This window comes from Delphinus delphis, chromosome 3 (assembly GCF_949987515.2).
Source record: "Delphinus delphis chromosome 3, mDelDel1.2, whole genome shotgun sequence".
Taxonomy (NCBI): Eukaryota; Metazoa; Chordata; class Mammalia; order Artiodactyla; family Delphinidae; genus Delphinus; species Delphinus delphis.
In genome coordinates this window covers 132,127,088-132,149,065 of record NC_082685.1, presented here as the reverse complement: position 1 = coordinate 132,149,065, position 21,978 = coordinate 132,127,088, and the positions used below count along the sequence as shown (strand labels likewise).

The 21,978-nt window shown below is 35.7% G+C and overlaps 1 protein-coding gene across 3 annotated transcripts in view; it reads left to right on the top strand.

Annotated features, from left to right (window-relative positions):
- The window catches only part of NDUFS4 (NADH:ubiquinone oxidoreductase subunit S4), a 119,174-nt gene that overhangs the window by 72,891 nt on the left and 24,305 nt on the right, over nucleotides 1–21,978 (top strand). Inside the window, exons 3-4 of one of the 3 annotated variants that reach the window (XM_060007050.1) lie at nucleotides 6,553–6,725; nucleotides 17,484–17,557. In XM_060007050.1, the coding sequence (XP_059863033.1) occupies nucleotides 6,553–6,725; nucleotides 17,484–17,557 (247 nt within the window). Of the gene's footprint in view, nucleotides 1–6,552; nucleotides 6,730–17,483; nucleotides 17,558–21,978 lie in introns of those variants that run through there. The other 2 variants (XM_069540519.1, XM_069540520.1) reach the window with 2 other exon arrangements.

Here is a 21,978-nt window from a genome sequence, read left to right as displayed (position 1 = left end):
AACAGTTAATTAGATTTTAGGTGTTACCTTTTCCCACCTGTTTCTACTGGTATTAGCTCCTATAAAGTAATATCATTAGGATCAATTTTGAGGATGATGTTTTTACAAGTCAAAGATCAAACTCATCTCTTTTATAGTTTTGTATGGAAGAATACACAATAAATAAATTCAATCCAATTAATATATACCTGTTTCTCTGTGCCTTTAGAGCATAAATGGAAATTGGCCCGCATGTGGTTGGCAATATAAAAATTTACCACCCCTTTGGAAAGCAATTTGATAACATCAGGAACCATGGAAATTATTATAACCTTTGATCCAGTTAGTATTACCCTCAGTGACTAACCTTAAAGAATTAGGCTACTGAGATTTTCATTGCAGTAATCTGTACTTTAAAAGAAATAATAACAAAACAATTTGATTTTTTAATAATGAATTGACTAAGAAATTGTGGCATATCAACTTCATAGATTGTCAATGAGGTCATTAAAACAAGAAATATGAAAACTGGGTAACTACATGGAGAAAAGAGTAAGTGATGTGATACTTAACAATAATGCAAAATAATTTTATTATTATTATAACTATACACAGTGGATATGTATATAGATAATTATTGGTAGGTAATATGCATAAGAAAAGCAGTTGCTAGGGTTTTAAACATATGGACATATTTTTAAAATTTTTATTTAATTTTTTTATAATGTTTTAACTGTATCTTCTTAAAATCATAAGTATCCTGAAAGAATCATCTTGTCTCCCTCTTTAGTCAGAAAAAGTATTTTCTGATACTTTTGCACCTTTAAAACCAAATGCAGTCTTTCTTTTATTTGACGCCCATGGCATTTATCACATTTTACTTCATATCCTGACTTAATCCTTCCAAATATTGCTATGAGGTAGGTTTTGTAGTGCTTTTTTTTTTTTTTTTTTTTTTGGCTGAGCTGCAGGGCTTGCGGGTCTTAGTTTTTCCACCAGGGATTGAACCCGCACCCTCGGCAGTGAAAGCGCGGAGTCCTAAACACTGGACTGCCAGGGAATTCCTTGTAGTGCATTTTTTTAAAGGAGAAAACTGACAGAGTTTAAGCAACTTATCAATACCGCATAGGTTGCAAACGGTGGAGCTTGGGTTCTTCGAGATTTATCTGAATCTTAACTAATACTGTATTTTACAGTAATGATTACTTAGTTTTCCCCCCTCCTTATGGGTACACAGATTATAAACTTTTAAAATTCAGGACTAAAGTCGTATTTTTATATTCTCTTCAGTCCCTGGCATAGATAACTTGGCATAGTACGATCTATCCATTTGAATTGAAATGAACAAAGATAAATTATACCTTGTTCCTTTTGTTGTATTTTATTTACTAACTCATATTCTTCAAAGAAGATGGGAGTTTTTTTCATCTTAACAACAGCCTCCTGTTACTTGTTCACTCTGTCCTTTTTGAAAAGTCAAATAGTACTTTTCATGAGAATGGAGATCATGTCTATACTATTGAGCATTGTGTCCATTGTCTAATACATAGTAGACATTAAATATACATGGGACATCTCTTTATTGCCCAAGCACTTTACATACATTATTTAGTCCTCATTTTACTTTGTTTAATTGATCCTTATAGATGATGATTTAGGAGAAGTCTATTAATTTACCCAACGTAAGTTGCGATTCTAACCCAGTTTTGACTCAGCCCTTTGCTTTTAGCCGTTGCTCTACCCTATCCTGCTCAGAAGGATCTGGGAGTAATGAAAATGGTTTGAGATTGAGACACATGTCTCTAATTCTTAGTTTTTTGCTCTTTATATGATTAGCTGCATCATTTGCTTGATCCATTGTTAATATCTTAACAACATTCCATTTAAAACTGAACTTTTGGTTTCATGGTAACTTTGCCCGATATGCAAGATATAATGGATATCATATTTCAACACTTGTTTCATTACCTGGTTAGACTCCTACATCAATATGTTGCTTTAACAAACAAACAAAAATTGGTTCTGCTGGCACACTTCTAATGTATTTTTACAGTTTTGATTGTATCTTGAATCGATGTGGCCACTAACTTTTTAGAAATGTTTAAAGTTCTTCCATGGTAAGTAAATACATATGGTTACGCTATCTGCCAACTCTTTGTTAATTTTCAAACTGTAAAATTTATTTTGTAAAATGTCCTTCATTACTTATGAGACCACTTAATGAGTTTCTTGTGTTAAGTTTCTGTAGGGCACTTGAAAGGAAGTTTTTATTACAGATCCAGGATTGTTTTCCTTTTAACATCTTTCATGGTTGAAGTAGAATATAAACACAATCATCAAATTTAGATCAGTTTTAGCCCTAAAATAAATTTAAACACATAATTGGTAACTAATAGCCTGCAATAGAACAAGTTTCTATGAGCAATATTTGTACTTAATGTTCCAATATGTACTCTATTAAAACTTTTCAACATTGATCCATAATAACATGCAATTTAGTCAACTTATTACCAAAAAGCCTGGTAAAAATTTTGGCTGTTCTGGGTGTACTGAGAGATCTATCAAAAATTCATCCAAAGTGGTGAAAACCTTTTTCATTAATTTCTCTTTATGACAAGTGTAAAGTATTAAGGTTAAGTGGGTGGGGCAACCGGAAGTAATTACTAAGGCCAGTGGCATTTTTGTGATTTAATAAAGGCAGAAGCTAATTATTCAGTTTTTATTTAAGTGAAATGGTGCCAAAAAGGAGGTTCCTGCAGAGCAGCTGCACTCCTTCAGTGTTACCCTAATTTACCAAAGACACAACTGTCACAAACAAAACTTTTAAACTTGATATATAGCCACAAAAGTAAGGAGGCTTTTGTTTGGAATGCATGCAGAAGAACTCCTTTATACAAATCAACTGGCAGATGACGGACAATGATGAAAATTTGATTCTTTGAAGTCATAATAGTCATTGAAATGTGTGAAATTCTGGTATTGAAAAGAGAGCGGCCAGCAAGACTCTAAATCCTGGGTGGTTGCAAGAAGCTTGCTGGGAGGTTTTTCTGCATTTTGACACCAACTTCCCATTGCTTGTTCCCTGCTTCCTTTGTTTAAAAAAAAAAAAAAAGTTGAATTCACACAAGATAAATGGGGACAGTTGATAACCGAGTCATACAGTTTTTGTATGGAAAACTAATATTTTATAATGGAAATTGGTGTTTGAAAAAATAAAGTTCATTTACATATACTGGCATATACTTTCTTAATGATTTTTTAAATTCCTCTTCCATTTAACTAAACTAGACTTGTGAAATGGAAGGTCAGCTATCAGCTCTTCTAGAATTTAAATTGTGGAAGAGATGGTACTGAAAGAGTAGAACTTTGGAACTTATGATATGCTTCTTCTCAGTGGCAAATTTTTAAATTTGAATGCTCTTTAATCTGTGAATCATGATGAGCTAATTAGTTACTATTTCTTAAAATAGCTTATTGTACATAAGATTGTGTTTCCAAAACTTGATTGAGATAGTGACATTCTTTAATAATATAAATATAGGTTTCAGGCTTGACCCAACTGTTTAAAACTAAGTTTTAAAATTCAGTAAGTCTGTATATATTATCTATAGGGTTACTTGTTTTTTTAGAATTTATAGATAATAACTGGTGAGTCTTGAGGTTCTTCAGGTGCCAACTTGAAGGCTTCTTGTATCTTACGTGATTTAACTTTTTTGTAATCATAGAAAATTTATGAATTATTATTTATAAATTGCCTATTTTACCAATCAAATGAGAAATCTGTAAAAGGCAACATGGGCATCTTGAGAGCACTTCTATCTTTTGTAAATGGGTTTTTTAAATAATCACAGATGATCCATATTGCAATAGAGAAGTAGAAATCTAGAGAGAATATCATTAGTTCAATATAGTTTAAGTAGTTTGCAGATTATTTATTTATTTATTTATTTATTTATTTTCAAAAGTTGAGTCACAGGTAGGTGAGTGACAACTTTGAGGAAAGCAAAGCATTGAAGACACAAGTAAAAAGTTCAACATAGTGCCTCATAGTTCTTTTCAAGTATTACATTGTTTTAATGGAATCTTGGAATGGGAGCTTTAGCCCATTGAAATGTCGCTTAAAGGACATGTTCTTCTGTCACTAGCTGAAGCTGTGTGGATGAAATGATAACAATAGAGTGTTGTGATGCATTTAAAAAGTGTGAGAAATCAGTTTGTCTAGACTGAGAGTGTGCCTAGAGGGACTAGGAATTTTAGAGCTTCTGTGCCCTTTAGGTGTCAAGTATGTGAGAGATGCCAAGCCTTTTTATTCTGTCTTTGGCAGCAGTTCAACTCGGCTGCAGTACCTTACATGTCTTCTGCAGGCAAAGACAGGGATTCTATGTCAGAACAACTTGGGCTTCAAAATTTGGAAACTCATTTGTTCAAATGCCAGCTTTATTGGGGGAAGATATCAGTAAATAATTGCCGTAATTTGAGGGGGCATGGAAGCACTGGCAGCTAGGAGCTTAGCAATATTTTGTAGCCACTGATTTTAAAGAGGTTTTCCATCGTTAAAAACTCATTCTATCCCTTTCTGCTTTGATAGTACAAATCAAGAGATACTCTTTCCATTTTATTAAAGCTTTATTGGTTTTCAAATTACTTTGGCATATGCACATAATATAGACTTTTATTAAGAAAAAGTAAGTCTGTTTCCCATGATCTTATCTTTCTGAGGTAACTGGTATTAAGAGATTAATATATTTCCTTTTCTATAAGTCTTAATTAAAAGAATAGCTAACTTACAGCTCCAGTTTTTATGATCTCAGCTCAGAATGGAGGGGTTGCTATGGAGTTTGACAAGGATGCCTCACCCCATAATTTTGTAATACACTTATATTGTTTGTTTATACTTTGCTTCGACTATAACTGAAGAAATAGGACATATTAATATGAAGATATATAGTATTAAATAATAAGTTAATATGAAAGATTACAAATACTGTAGTGAATTCAAAGGGGGAAATAAACACTAAGGACTTCCCAGGAGCTGAGTCTCTTTCAAGCTCTTGAGTAGAAGAATATGCTTTAGAAAGTCATTAAATATAATAATACCTGAAATTACTTTTCTTTGAGGTTTAACTTGACAATTAGAAGTTACTAATTAAAAGTTATATTCATGTCTTTAAAAATTATGTACCAGTTGTACTTGTTTTGTTTTTATTTTATCCTATAAGCAAAGAAACTTTTAAAAAATGTAGGCATATACTAGAAGTACTTTTTTGTGTAAATATTTGTATGGATCATTTCAATAGTTTCTCCAAACAGACAGGCTGTGACAAAGTAACCACACCTAATTATTGGTACAGGTGGAAAGGTATAGTTGCCAGCTAAAATAACTAAAGAATTTGTTCTTTAATCTGTGGGTAGAAAGCCTAGTCCAGTCAGAAATACATTTAGTTTTTTCACAGTACATATTGCAACTAAGTACTTACTTATACTAATTCTTTGGTCCAAAGCATTGATTAGAGTGGAACCACAAATAAACATTAGCCTTCATTAGAGGACATATTACAGTGAAATTAAAATTGACAAAATGGGCTATATTTTCTAGTTTTCACAAGTTTGGTATACTCATTTCCAGGTTAAACCTGTTGTTTTTAACCAGTTAAAATTTACCTTAGTAAGTGAACCATGATTTTAAAATGCTTCATTTATAAGAATAATATAGTTGACCCTACTATGTTCTTATGTTGATAAAGTATTTTACCATTACTAAATGGAGACTTAAATTCTGAATTACTTTGTTATTTTGCGTCCTGATTGCTATTATAAATTGATAAATATATCTAATCTAGGGCATCAAAATTGTATACATTCATCAGTTGAGCATTTGTTACTGGATAGAAATAAAGAAAAAGAGTCAAGAAAGTTACCATTGTTTTCATCTCATGTTTCTGCAAAAATTGTGCAAATTTTTTGGCTCTGCTTTGCAGAATAGATTTGACATCTATCTGATATCATTTTCTCTTCAATAGGTTTCACCAAAGGGAGATAAATCAAAATGCTAGTTAAAGTTGTTAATTGATTTTAATTGTTTACAAACGGGGTCAGGCCTTCCTCTGAAGGGAATGCCTTGTTGTAAGCAGTTTGACATAGAAACCATTGGTAATAGATTTTTCTATTTAAAATTTAGTCACTTTTTATATTTCATTATTTTTAATATCCCTTTACATTCTTTCTCTGCTAACTAATTAGCAGGTAATTACTTGCTTATGAAGTAACAGTCTATTGTATACAGGCTTTTCTACCAGCAAAATCTTCAGAAATTACCAGTGCTTTGTTGTACAGAAGGGACCTAATTTTTTTTTATGAACCCTTCCCCACTGTACCCTAACACTCCCCCAATATATCTTTTCCAAATATCAAAATAGCAGTTTACATGGTAAAATAACAAAGTAGTGAATTAAGTCAGAAAGCTTAAAAAAATTTATAAGTAAGTACGAATAGAATTGCAAGATAGAAAAAGCAACAAAAACACATTAGAGTGTATGTGGGCTGTCAGAAACACGTTTGCTTGTTTTTCTGTAGGATATTACTGCTTTAACTGGTATTCCAGAAGAGCATATCAAAACTAGAAAAGTCAGGATCTTTGTTCCTGCTCGCAATAACATGCAGTCTGGAGTAAACAACACGAAGAAATGGAAGATGGAGTTTGATACCAGAGAGAGATGGGAGAATCCTTTGATGGGTTGGGCATCAACGTGAGTACTTTGGTTTATTTGAATATTCTCAGCTCTGTTTTTCTGTGTAGATTTTCCTTTTAAATACACTGATTTTCAGACTCTTCTGTGTACAGAATGCTTTTTTTTTAAAAATTATTTTTGGCTGTGTTGGGTCCTCGTTGCTGCACGCAGGTTTTCTCTAGTTGCGGCGAGCGGGGTCTACTCTTCATTGTGGTGCGCATGCTGCTTGTTGGGGTGGCTTCTCTTGCTGTGGAGCACGGGCTCTAGGTGCATGGGCTTCAGTAGTTGCAGCACGTGGGCTCAGTAGTTGTGGCTCATGGGCTCTAGAGCACAGGCTCAGTAGTTGTGGCGCATGGGCTTAGTTGCTTCGTGGCATGTAGGATCTTCCCGGACTAGGGCTTGAACCCGTGTCCCCTGCATTGGCAGGCAGATTCTTAACCACTGTGCCACCAGGAAAGTTCCCAGGATGCTTTATGACAATACCTTTTGAGATAATTTGTGTAGATATCACTATGGTCAATGATATAGATGTATATATTACATATATATAACATATATATAATGTTCATATAAGTGTGGCCCAGCAAAATAAACCATAAAAACAGTCTTTTTCAGAGTACTATTTATTGGATAAAAATGGCTGACATTGTGAGCACTCTTAGCATGGTCCCCAAGCTATATATATTAGTTTAAGATACACTGTATGAATAGTGTTAATAATTTAGTGACACTTTTACTTGTTTATAAAATAAAACTTATAAAGTATTTTTTTGTTATTTATAAGAAGAGATTAGATAAGTTTAGAAATTGGCTATTTTGAGGGAAACTTGTAAGTTCCTGAGTGAGAACTTGTGATTAATAAGTTTACAGGCATTGGAATAAAGTAGTCATAAATTCTGTGGCACTAATGAAATCAGTGACCTGAATCTCTATGGTGGATAAGGCCCAAATGTTAAAGAGCAGGACTGCCTCTAGTTGAATGAAAGAAGCTGCTACTAGAGAAAATAGCTAGATATTCAAGAATATTATCTTTCTTACTGAGACTACTGGAACATTATATGTGTTCAGTCTCCAGTTGAAGGTAGTTATCAGTTTAAATTATGTCTCATTTTAGAAAAGTATGACACTTAACATCTTTTCCTGATGATGTACCTGGGAGAATTTTTGTTTAAAATATCTGCCATGTTGCAGTTTAAATAGAATTATATTTTATTTGGCAGAATGATACATAGGCACGGTTTTTCAGGTGTTTTGGTATCTTTAGATTTTATGTTTCATGTAATATATGGAGTGTTGTTGTAAATCACACACTCATAGAGACTAAAGAAATTTATAAGGAATAACTTCGTCTATGCCCAATGGTTGAAATGTTAAGATTACTCATTTTTATATGTCACATGATCTTTTAATGTGTTCATCTATACACAAGGTTCATCCATTGCACTATCTATTGATGGCATTGGGTAGTTTTCATTTGGGGTTATTATACATAATACTAAAATGAAAATTATTGTACATATCTTTTGGTGAATGTATGACTTCATACTAATAATATGCTAATTAATCCCTGAAACATTAATTATCAGTTAATAAACCAATTTATATTAAGAAATATCAACAATCTATTAATTCTCCATCCCTTATGCTTATATAGTTAATGACAGACAGTTAAATTACTGATAGAAAACCTTGAACTTGTGGAAGATATATTTTATGCTTTATTAGGGTAGGTCTGTTGCAGTTTTACCCCTCTTCTTAATCCTGGAACATAATCTGGAAAAATAAAAAGGCATGGCCTTTCTGAGGTTTTGATGGAAAGCACAAGGTGTTTACTAACTCCTTCTAACTCTGTGGAACTCCAAACTCAGTCTCCACTGTAGCAAGTGGACAGCTGCTGAAATCTCTGTTGGGTTCTCTCAGCCTTCTCAGCTATTGTTTTAAAGCCTTGTCCATTCATGTGCAATTCAAAAGTTCTCTGTTCTGGAGATTCCTCCTTTTTACTGTTTTTGCTCCTAAATTTCCAGCTTCTCTGGGAATATACTAAATTCCATCTCCAGACTTCTTGTGCTTACAAGACTGGCTTTCTGCTTGAGTGCTTGATGCTCCTAGCTGTCTGAACTAGAGAGCACCTTTAGGGGAAAAATTGTATAAACTTGGATCAAGTCCACTGTGGTTCCAGTTTTTCAAAGTTTTTGAGTTGGACAGTGAATTTGGGAATTGAACTTAGGAAGATTGATCTGGCATATAGGGATCTTACGGGAGTCCCAGAATAGTAACCATTTTGTACAACATGTGAATCTTCACTTCATTGAGTGCTATTTCCCATGTATTCTCTTCTGTGTATATCTCATATCTTTACACTCTCCAAATTACTTCCTGAACGTTCTTTTCTATATTTTTTATTCCATGTATCTAAACGATGTTTCACAGAATGAATGCTATACTTGGCTTAGAGATTCAAAATAAATATTTGTAGCAAAACAGTCTTTTACTAAACATGCTAATAGAAGTGACATTTCTGAAATTATATGGTTATTTTGTAAACATTACCACTATCCTAGTTTGAAGAACTCAATTAGATGTCAGATCTTAGAGCATTATTTTTTTAAAGTGGCTGAAAGCTGAAAACAGTATCGTCAGTATGATGTATTCTAAAGAGTATTCTCCATAATGATGAAGGTTCATTAAGAAGAGTAGGTATTGTTTCCATCTATTTGGGGCAGGGAGGCAGTAATGATATTAGTAGTAACTGTTGTACTCAGCAATTTTCTTGATACTAAATTTTTTAAATTGAGGTATAGTTGATGTACAATATTCTATTAGTTTCAGGTGTACAGCATAGTGATTCAAAATTTTACAGCTTATACTCCATTTAAAGTTATTATAAAATATTGGCTATATTTCCTGTGCTCTACAGTATATCCTTTTTTAAAATTATGTATGTGTGTATGTATGTATGTATTTATTTATTTATGGTAGCGCTAGGTCTTCGTACCTGTGAGGGTGCTTTCTCTAGTTGTGGTGAGTGGGGGCTATTCTTCCTTGCAGTGTGCAGGCTTCTCATTGCTGTGGCTTCTCTTGCTGCAGAGCACAGACTCTAGGCACGTGGGCTTCAGTAGTTGCAGCATGCAGGCTCAGCAGTTGCAGCATGTGGGCTCTAGAGCTTGTGGGCTTCAGTAGTTGTGGTGCATGGGCTCAGTAGTTGCAGCTCGTGGGCTCTAGAGCACAGGCTCAGTAGTTGTGGTGCACAGGCTTAGTTGCTCTGCGGCCTGTGAGATCTTCCTGGACCAGGGATCCAACCCATGTCCCTTGCATTGGCAGGTGGATTCTTAACCACTGGACCACCAGGGAAGTCCCTACAATATATCCTTGCAGCTTATATATTTAGTACATAGTAGCTTGTACCTCTTAACTCCTCTACCTCTATCTTACTCCCTCTTCCCTCTCCACATTGGGAACCACTAGTTTGTTGTCTGTGAGTCTGTTTCTGTTTTGTTATATTTATTCATTTGTTTTATTTTTTTAGATTCCACATATAAGGGATAACATAAATATGTATTTGTCTTTCTCTGTCTGATTTATTTCACTAAGCATAATACCCTCTGGGTCTATCCATGTTGTTGTAAACGGCAAAATTTCATTCTTTTTTTGTGGCTGAGTAGTATTCCATTGCATATGAATACCACATCATCTTTATCCATTCGTCTGTTGATGGACATTTAGGTTGCTTCCATATCTTGGCAACTGTAAATAATGCTGCTGTGGACTTTGGGGTGCATGTATCTTTTCAAATTAGTGTTTTTGTTTTTTTCTGGATATATGCCCAGAATTGGAATTGCTGGGTCATATGGTAGTTGTGTTTTTAGTTTTTTTGAAGAACCTCCATACTGTTTTCAATAGTGACTGCACCAATTTACAATCCCACCATCAGTGCACAAGGGTTCCCTTTTCTCCACATCTCTGCTAATGTTTGTTATTGTGGCCTTTTGATGACAGCCATTCTGACAGGTATGAGGTGATATCACACTGTGGTGTTGATTTACATTTCTGTAATAATTAGGAATATTTAACATCTTTTCATGTAGCTATTGGCCATCTGTATGTATGTCTTTGGAAAAATATCTATTCAGGTCTTCTGTATATTTTTGATAGGTTGTTTGTTTTTTTGATATTGAGTTGTATGAGCTGTTTATTTTAGATATATCAGTCATATCATTTGCAAATATTTTCTTCTATTCAGTAGGTTATCTTTTCATTTTGTCAGTGTTTTTTTTTTTTTTTTTATTTCTTTGCTGTGCAAAAGCTTTTAATCTGATTAGGTACCATTGGTTTACTTTTGCTTTTGTTTCCTTTGCCCTAGGAGACAGATCTAAAAGAGTATTGCTATGAATTATGTCAAAGAGTGTTCTGCCTATGTTTTCTTCTAGTTTTATGGCTCCTCGTCTTACATTCAGGTCTTTAATCTATTTTGAGTTTATTTTTATATATGGTGTGAGGAAATGTTCTAATCCCATTCTTTTACATGTAGCTGTCCAGTTTTCCTGGCACCATTTGTTGAAAAGACTGTTTTTTCTCCATTGTATATTCTTACCTCATTTGTCATAGATTGATTGGCCATTAGTGCATGGGGTTTATTTCAGGGTTCTGTAGTCTGTTGCATTGATCTATGTGTCTGTTTTTATGTCAGTACCATACTGTTTTGATTACTGTAGCTTTGTAGAAAAATCTGAAGTCAGAGAGCATGATACCTCCAGCTCTGTTCTTTCTCAAGATTGCTTTGGCTATTTAGGATCTTTTGTGTTTCCATCCAGATTTTAGAATTATCTGTTCTAGTTTTGTGAAAATGCCATTGGTATTTTAATAGTGATTACATTGAGTCTGTACATTGCCTTGAGTAGTATGATCATTTTAACAATATTAATTCTTCCAGTCCATAAACATGGTATATCTTTCCATCTGTTTGTGTCGTCTTCAGTTTCTTTCATCAGAGTCTTACAGTTTTTCAAGTCCAGGTTTTTTAACCTCTTTTGTTAGATTTATACCTAGGTATTTTATTCTTTGTGATGCAATGGTAAATGGGTTTTTTTCTTAATTTCCCTTTCTGATAATTAGTGTATAGAAATGCAACAGATTTCTGTGTATTAATTTTGTATCCTGCAAGTTTACCAAATTCATTAATGAGCTCTTGTAGTTTTTTGGTGATGTCTTTAGGATTTTCTGTATATGGTATCATGTCATCTGCAAAACAGTGAAAGTTTTACTTCTTTTTTCACTTTGAATTCCTTTTATTCCTTCTTGTCTGATTGCTATAGCTAGAAGTTTCAGTACTGTATTGAATACAGGTGGTGAGAGGGGGCATCCTTGACTTGTTGCTGATCTTAGAGGGAATACTTTCAGCTTTTCACCATTGACTGTAATGTTAGCTCTGGGCTTATCATATGTGGCCTTTACTATGTTGAGGTATGTTCCCTCTGAACCCACTTTGTGGAGAGTTTTTAACATAAATGGATGTTGGATTTTATCAGAAGCTTTTTCTGCATCTATTGAGATGATCATATGGTTCTTATTCTTCAGTTTGTTAATGTGGTGTATCACATTGATTGATTTACAGATATTAAATCATCCTTGCATCACTGGGAAAAATCCCATTTGATCATGGTAGATGAACCTTTTAATGTGTTGTTGAATTTGGTTTGCCAGTATTTTGTTGAAGATTTTTACATCTGTTCATCAGTGATATTGGCCTGTAGTTTCCTTTTTTGTGTGTGATATCTTTGTCTAGTTTTGGTATCAGGAAGATGCTGACCTTGTAGAATGAGTTCAGAAGTGCTCTTCCCTCTGCAATTTTTTGAAATAGTTTGACAAGGGTAAGTGTTAACTTCTCTAAATGTTTGGTAGAATTAAACTGTGAAGCCATCTGGTCCTGGGCTTCCTTTTGTTGGGAGTTTTTAAATTACTGATTCAATTTCATCACTGGTAATTGGTCTGTTTATATTTTCTATATCTTTCTGGTTCAGTCTTAGGAGAGTGTACATTTCTAGGAATTTGTTTCTTCTAGATTGTCCATTTTATTGGCATATAGTTGTTCATAGTAATCTCTTATGATTCCTTGTGTTTCTCTGGTGCAGCCTGTAACTTCTCCTTTTTCATTTCTAATTTTGTTGATTTGGGCCCTCTTTGTTTCTTGCTGAGTCTGGCTAAAGGTTTGTCAGTTCTGTTTATCTTTTCAAAGAATCAGCTGTTAGTTTTATTGATCTTCTGTATTTTTTTAGTTTCTGTCATTTATTTCTGCTATCATCTTTATGATTTCTTTCCTCTACTAACGTTGGGTTTTATTTGTTCTTTTTCTAGTTCCTTTAGGTATAAGGTGAGGTTGTTGAGATTTTTCTTGTTTCCTGAGTTTGGCTTGTATCACCTTAAACTTATCTCTTGGAGTGGCTTTTGCTGCATCCTGTAGATTTTGGATCATTGTTGTTTAGTAGCATATTGTTTAACCTCCATGTGTTTGTTTTTTTGCAGCTTTTTTGTGTGTGTGTGTGTTACACGGGCCTCTCACTGTTGTGGCCTCTCCCGTTGCGGAGCACAGGCTCTGGATGCGCAGGCTCAGCGGCCATGGCTCACAGGCCTAGCCGCTCCGCGGCATGTGGGATCCTCCCAGACCGGGGCACGAACCCGTGTCCCCTGCATCGGCAGGGGGACTCTCAACCACTGCGCCACTAGGGAAGCCCTGCAGCTTTTTTCTTGTAGTTAATTTCTAGTCTCATAGTGTTTTGGTTGGAAAAGATGACTGATGTGATTTCAGTTTTCTGAAGTTTACTGAGACTTGTTTTGTGGCCTAGCATGTGATCTATTCTGGAGAATGTTCCATGTGCACTTGAGAAGAATTTGTATTCTGTTGCTTGTGTTTGGAATGTTGTTGTGTGTATATATATATTTATATTTATATTTATACAAATGTATAACTTTTAAGGCCGTTTGTCTTGTCATTTAAGGCCAGTGTTTCCTTATTGATTTTCTGTCTGGATGATCTGTTCATTGATAGAAGGAGTGTTAAAGTCCCCTTCTATTATTGTGTTACTGTCAATTTCTTCCTTTATGTCTGTTAATTTTGCTTATGTATTTAGGTGCTCCTATGTTGGGTGCATATATATTTACAATTGTTATATTTCCTTCTTGGATTGATGCCTTGATCATTATGTAATGTCCTTCTCTGTCTCTTGTTGCAGTCTTTGTTTTAAACTCTGTTTTGCTGTTGTTGCTTTAATATAAGTATTGCTACCCCAGCTTTCTTTTCATTTCCATTTTCAAAGAGTACCTTTTTCCATCACCTTACTTCCAGTGTGTCTTTAGGTCCAAAGTGAGTCTCCTGTAGGCAGCATATATATGAGGCTTGTTTTTATATCCATTCAGCTACTCTGTGTCTTTTGATTGGAGGGAGCATTTACATTTAAAGTAATTATTGATAGGTATATACTTATTGCCATTTTGTTAATTGTTTTGGGTTGTTTTATAGTTTTTGTTCCTTTTTATTTTGTTCTCTTCCCTTGGGATTTGATGACTATCTTTAGTGTTATATTTGGATTACTTTCTCTTTTTTGTGTATTATTATAGATTTTTGGTTTGTGGTTACCATTAGGTTTATATATAACAATTTATATGTTTGTGTGTGATTATTTTAAGTTGCTTTCTTAATTTCAAACTCATTTTAACAACCCTGTATTTTTATTCCCTTCCCCCTAAGAGTACAGTTTTTGACATCATATTTTACATCTTTGTTATGTGTATCTTTTAACTGCTTATGAGGACATATATGATTTTACTACTTTTGACTTTTAATCTTCCAAGTAGCTTTCTACATGGTTGATTTACTACCTTTAACATTTCCTGTAAAGCTGATTTGGTGGTGCTAATCTCTTAGCTTTTGCTTGTCTGTAAAACTTTTGATTTCTCCACCAAATCTGAATGAAAGCCTTGCTGGGTAGAGTATTTTTGTTTGTAGGTTTTTCTACTTGTATTATTTAAAATATATTATGCCATTCCCTTCTGGCCTGCAGAGTTACCACTGAGAAGTCAGCTGGTAGCCTTACGGGGAGTTCCCTTGTAAGTAACTTGTTGCTTTTCCCTCTTAATTTTTAATATTCTCTATCTTTAATTTTTGCCATTTTAATTACAATGTGTCTTGCTCTGGTCCTCTTTGGGGTGATCTTATTTGGGACTTGCTGTGCTTCCTGGACCTGGATGTCTGTTTCTTTTTCCCAGGTTAGAGATTTCAACTATTATGTTTTCAAATATGTTCTCTACCCCTTTTTTTCTCCTTTCTTCTTCTGGGACCCCTATAATGCAAATGTTCGTATGCTTGATGTTGTCCCGGAGGTCTCTTAATCTGTCCTCATTTCTTTTTATTCTTTTCTTTTTTTTTTCTTTTAGCTTCAATGACTTCCACTACTCCTGACTTCCAGCTCACTTAGTCATTCCTCTGCATCATCTGTTGATTCCTTCTAGTATACTTTTTATTTCAGTTACTGTATTCTTCAACTCTGTTTGGTTCTTCTTTATATCTTCTTTTCATTAAACTTCTCACTGTGTCATCCATTTTTATCCTGATTTTTTTGATCTTTACAATCATTACTTTTAACACTTTATTGGGTATCTCCACTTCACTTAGTTCTTCTGGTGTTTTATCTGGTTCCCTCGTTTGGAACTGATTTTCTTGCCTCATTTTGCCTGATTTGCCCTTTTTATTTCTTTGTATCTGGCAGGTTAGTTTTGTTTCCCAACATTCAAGAAGTGGCCTTTTGTAGATGTCCTATGTGTCCTAGCAGCACACTCCCCTCTTGTCACCAAAGCTATATGCGCTAAGGGTGCCGCTTGTGTGGGCTGCATGGGTCCTTCTGTTGTGGCAGGTTGACTACTGTGGGCAGTCAGATAGATGTGGCTGGCCCCTGGTCCAGTTGTTTGCTAGGCCTTACGTCGTGTGGAGGAGGCTGGCTGCGGAAACCCAGGGTGTCACAGGGCTAGTGCTGGCTCCCTCGTTGGCAGAGCTGGGTTCCGGGATCTAGTGTCAGCCTACTGGTCGGTGGGGTCATTTCCTGACATGGCTGGCTGTGGGTTCTGTGGTGTCCTAACACTAGTGCTGGCCTCATGGTGCGTGGCGCTGGACTCCAGGTCAGCTCGTTTAGTAGTCCAAGATGTCTCAGTTCTGGTGTCAACCTCCTGGTGTGTTGGCTGGATCCTGGATAAAGCAGGCTGTGGGGCTGCAGTGGTCCTGGGATTGGGACCACCTGCTGGTGGACAGGGTCTGGTTCCGGGGCTAATTTCCTCCCACTGTTGCATGAAGCTAAGTCCTGTGGTCTCTTGCTGCAGGGTCCAGGGGTCCTAGAGCTGGTGTCAAACGAATGGTGAGTAGGGCCAAGGCCAAGGGGTTCTGGGGCTAGTCCCGGCTCACTGGTAGGCAGAGCTGGGTCCTGGGATCTCTGGCTGCAGAATCCTGGGGGTTCCTGCTGAACTGCTGTTGTCCACTGCTGGGTGGTACCAGGACAGCTGAGGGAGGTGAGGGGTTGTGAGGGATCCACGATCCACGGTGTCTCAGAGCTGGTGTTGTCCTGATGGTCCACAGAGCCAGGGCCTGTGGGGTCCCAGGGCTGGTACTGCCTGTTGGTGGGTAGGCTGGGTCCTCTATGGCAGGCTGAGGGTCTGCTGTGGTCCTGGGGTCTCTGGCTGCAGGGCCCTCTGGTGGAGAGGGCTGTGTCCCGGGGCCACTGTGGGCTCAGAAGTTCTTAAGGCAGCCTGCCTGCTGGTGGGTAGAGCTGTGTTCCCACCCTGTTAATTGCTTGGCCTGAGGCACCTCACGATCGGTGCCTACAGCCTTGTGGGTTCCAGTGGTAATAAGCTATTGGGAGTGTTCCAGAATGGCACTTGCCACTGTCCTCGTGGTAGAATGAGCTCCCCAAAATGGCTGTTGCCAGTTTTCTACGTCCCCAGGCTACAGTTGCCTCCTGCCTCTTCTGGAGACTCTCAAAGATAAGCAGGTGAGTCTGACCCAGGCTGCCTTCAAATTACTCTTCTGCCCTGGGTCCCAAAGTATGTGAGATTTTGTGTGTACCTTTTAAGAGTTAGTCTCTACTTCCCACAGCCCTCTGGGTCTCCTGAAAGTAAGGTCCATTGGCTAAAGCCAAACGTTCTGGGGGCTCGTCTTCCCAGTGCAGGATCCCTAGGCTTGGGAGCCCAATGTGGGGCTTAGACCCATTGCTCCTTGGGCAGAACCTCTACAATTGTAATTATCCTTCTCTTTGTGGGTAGCCCACCGTGGGTAGGGGTCTCCCTCTCCCACCTGTCTCATTGTGGTTCCTTCTTTATATCTTTAGTTATAGAAGATCTTTTCCACTAGATTCCAGTTTTTCTCAATAGTTGCTGTGTAAATAGTTGTAATTTTGGTGTGTCTGTGAGAGAGGTGAGCGCAGGGTCTTCCTAGTCCACCATTTTGGCCACGTTCCTTCTCATTTTGATGAATTTGTAAGGTTTAAAGAAAAACCTAAGAGGATTCTCATTCTCCTCTAGTTTTTTTTTAAGTTTAATAAATGATTTTATTTGAGATTAAAGATTGCTGAATATCTCTACAATTTTAAATTTTTTAATTTGACAATACATGTTAGAAAAATCAAATTTAACACAGAAAAACATATTCAAACATTTAACAGTTTTAAAGAAATGATTTAAAATAAGTAATTTTCAGCCAGAGGTTAATGTTAAATCCTGGAAAAAAATTGTTTCTTACAGGGCTGATCCATTGTCCAACATGGTTCTAGCTTTCAGTACTAAAGACGACGCAATTGCCTTTGCAGAAAAAAATGGTAAGTTTGATTTGTTTTTGTTTTGCTTTGACAAATAAAATCAAGATATGATTTTATGTTCTTAACCTTAATCAGATACTATATCCCTAACTGGCATTAAGTTGAATGAAATCTCTCAATGTATCTAATCCAGTGGTTTTTAGATTTTTTTGTTTTTTACAACATGAGAACATACCCCTCCAAAAAAAAATCTAAAAGTAAAATGCACATGTAACATATAAGTCAAACTGCTCTAAATTTGAAGTAGAGACAGGGAATAAAACTACTTGTCTAATTCCTATCTTGCTTATGAATTCCTCTGCAAAATCATTGACATCAGGTTTTTAAACTCCAATTAAACATCTCATAAGGCAACCTATTCCAGTTTTGACATCTGGTTATTATTTTCTTACTTTGAGCCAAAATCTCATGTCTGTTACTTTACCTAATAGCTTTTCAATTATTTGAAAATAGTTATCATTATCATACTTCCTCTAAAATTTCATGTAAGCCTAAATGTCTACATTTGCCACTTTTATTGATATGTTGGGCCTAGTACCAAGCATAATCTCATGTCTACAATTATATTAATACAGCCTCAGAGTATATTATACCTCAAAACTACTGTAGCCACCTAAAACTATTGGCCTATGTTGGTCTTGCTTTCAACAAAAATACAGAATGTCTTTTTTTCTCACTTCCTGCTGTTAAGCCATGCAACACAGTAGTGAAAAGAGGCTTTGGAGGCAGACCATTCTGAATTCTAATCCTTATGCCACTTGAAGGTACATGATTTTGGATTAATTTCATCATGGACTTAATGTTTCTTCGTTGTTGAAATAATGGTACTTATCTTAAGGTGTACTTATCCAGTACTTGATACATAATAGACGTTTGGTAACTATTAGTCCTGTTCCTTACCTCCCTCTCCATCTGTTATTTCTGCTGTTTCTCTCGGATTTTAATGCAGTACTGTGCATTTGTATCTAATGCATTCTGTTGTCCTAGTTGGTCAAATCGAATTTGTATCTAATTTAGCTATCTATTTGAATGACATACTGTCCATTTAAGTATGTTATTACTATAAGGCAATATATAAGTGTAAAAGATTATTAGCATTATCTAACATTTGATATAAACGTGAAAGCACTGTAAAGGTTATTATTATCTGAAATATTTTCTTTTCATCCTAAGTTCATATTATATACCTTATGATTAAGAGTCTAAAGCCAAACTGCCTGGGTTTGAATCCATGTCGGATCGCTGTTTGACTCTGTACAGGAGGAAATGGAAGTACAATGGAAATTGTTGTGAGGATTGAATGGGTTAATTAAAGTGCTTAGAACATAGTTAAGTAAGTATGTAATAGTATATCAGTTTATTTTATTAGTAGTAGACTTTTGAAATTAAAAAAAAAGATTTAAGTGTAATTCCTTATTAATACTTTCTTGGCATTTTCCAAATTTCTGAATTACATATTTGTTCTCAAAGTGGTTATAGTCTTTAAAATATTATTATGATTTAACAGAGTGGGCACAAGGACTGCCTGACTATAGTTGCCATGTGATTTGCAGGTGTGAACTAACCACTGCTGCTGTTAAAATCAAGTGCCTTTCCATTCTGATTTCTACCCCCAACACCAGAATGAAAATTGAGGAGCATTATCAAAGTCAATAGACAGTAAAACTTGAAAAAGTTTAGAGGATATTACCTTATAAAACTGTAAGCTACCAGTGGACCAGGCGAGTTCCCTGGTGGTTGAATGGTAGGATTTGGCACTTTCACTGCTGTGGCTCGGGTTCAGTCTCTGGTTGGGGAACTGAGATCCCACAAGCCATGTGGCACGGCCAAGATAAAATTAAAAAAACAAAAACAGAAAAACAGTGGATCAGGAATTCTAACCTACAATGTAGCAAGAGTTAGGTACATACTGGAAACAAAGCAACATAACACAAAACCTATATAATGGACACTTGCTATGTGGTGAAATTATTGACTTTCTAAAATATTTTCCTCTACTCAAGAATTTGAAGCCACTTTCATCTCCTGGGGAAGTCCTCAATGATTATTCCTCATTCCTCATTTATTTAACATTTAGCATTATATGTCTTTAAATAGATAAGTCCTGTTTCTGCAGCTATCGTGGCAGCAAGTCTAAACAAACACCATTGAAATGGTACAGAATCATGGGGTGGAGGATCTTTTCCAAATTGCCCAGCATGCCCTCTATTCTGATTTTGCTCTCTTGGGTAGGTCCATAGTGGTGGGGGGCATACAAACAGATGCCTGCTTCCCCTCCACACCAAACATCATTTTGTTGTAAGCTAGTGCTATTGAAGGTTATGTGAACCAGTGTTCTGGTAGGTTAAGGCTATAAAAAGAAATGGTTCAGAAGCACTAACATGAAAGACTGTTGGATTAAGAGGCTAGAAACTAGGATTCTCATTCTGTAATTGCCCCACAGGAGACCTTGAGCCAGTCATGTTTCACTATAAACATGTTTCTTCATCTTTAAAATAAGTTGGATTGAGTAATGATAAAAAACTATAGACTTAAGGATGTCAAGCCCATGAACCAGCTCATATATATCTTTATTTCTTTACTGTCTAACCAGTGCCTTATTCATCATATGCTCTAGAAGGAAACATTTGTTTTTGTTGATATAGATAATTCTGTGTTGATAGTAAAATCTGGCAATCCAGTTATGAGCATTAGTTTGCCTTTCAGTAGTGTCTAGAAATAGGAGGTTAGGGTAAAACTACCACACACAAAAAAGATAATTTGTACACGAAGGGAACTGTTCTGAAAATAAACAATCTACCTTTCATCTCCTCCTTCGTTTTCTAATTTCCCTTACTTTTAAATGGTTTTCTAAAAAAGTCATGACCATCATTTCCCTTGACACAAAAGATTGTACTGTAGAGAATCAGTACAATGAAGAACAAGATTTACAGATTCCGTTGCTTTCTAGAAAACATTTTTAATGCCTATATATCAGACTCAGTTAATGCGTATCATCATAACATAAAGCTAACATTCATAAACACCAAGTCATGAGCTAGTCACTATGCTAAGTGCTTTTCATTCTAATTTAAATTCTCACTACAACTCAATGAAACAAGAACAGTTATTCTCATTTTACAGTTCAAGGAAGTTGAGGGTTTAGAGATATTATAACATTAACAAGGCCACATACTTATAAGGGGGTAAGTTTTATTTGAACACAGGTATGTTCATTCATGTAGTGTCTATGACCTCTTTTCAGCTATAATAGTAGAATTAAATAGTTGTAATAGAGACCTTATGGCTCCCAAAGTCTAAAAATATTTTCTACTTGGCCACTTACAGAAAATATTGCCTGACCCCTCATGTAAACAATTATATGTATTCCCTCAATACTGAGACCCTTTCTTCCCTGACATTTTTATAAATCCAAAATATTCTTTATTCAGACACTTCAAAAGGCCTGTGCTTAATAGATACACTTTTCTCAATTGATAAGTTAGTGCTTATATTGTGAAGAACTTGAATTATCACTCAAGTACTAACCTAACTTTATATTACTATGCCTCAGCTCTTCTTCCTGCCCTTATCCCCAAGCCTGCTTTAGTTTCTTCCTTCTATAACCTCTTCCTCATTCTGTTCCCTTTCTCTTCTTTTTTCCTGCCTGTGAGCTCCAACCTAGTCTTCAAAATACATTTTAAATGTTATCTCCTTCCTGATCCCTTTTCTTATTTCCCTTTCCCACCTCCATCTCCCACCTCCAAATAGATGTGCCCTCTCTTCCTTTTAACTTCCACAATGATTTGTTCCTTTCTTACAGCTCTTATAGTATGGTATTGTATTTTACTTCTTTTGTATTGCATTCAGTCATACATATGTTGAGTACCCTGTCATATGCCAGCAGTGGTGGCTAGGTTCTGGGGATCATTAGTTAATAAGGCATAGTCCTCTTACTCAAACTGTAATACTTTACCCTGCTTACTGAATTATAAGCACCTACCAGGGAAAACACCCAGTCTCATTCGTCTTCATCTTTTAATATGCTGAATAAAAATTGGTAAATTCAACATTATATTTAGTGATGTTACAAATTATTCTCCAGATCATGTTTTAAACTTTTCCTTAAATCACTTTAAATTAATTTGGCTACTTGTTGTATCTTTTAGAAGAACTGTTAATTCCCTCTAAGTAGAAACCTGAAGAAATAAAATTATAGTAGAATGATTAGCAATTTCTTATATTTTAGTGTGTTTGTAAAATGCAACCAGTAAACGTTTTTCTGTGAAGTTAATTTGCAGCTTATCCTTAGTTTAAGAGTTAGTACCCTAAAGTATATTCCAGTGTACTTAAGATGATTATTTCATAACTTTAGAGTTATTTCCAAGCTGTATGCTATTTGTTCTAAACTTTTCTTTTTAAAGGATACTGAGACCTAGAGA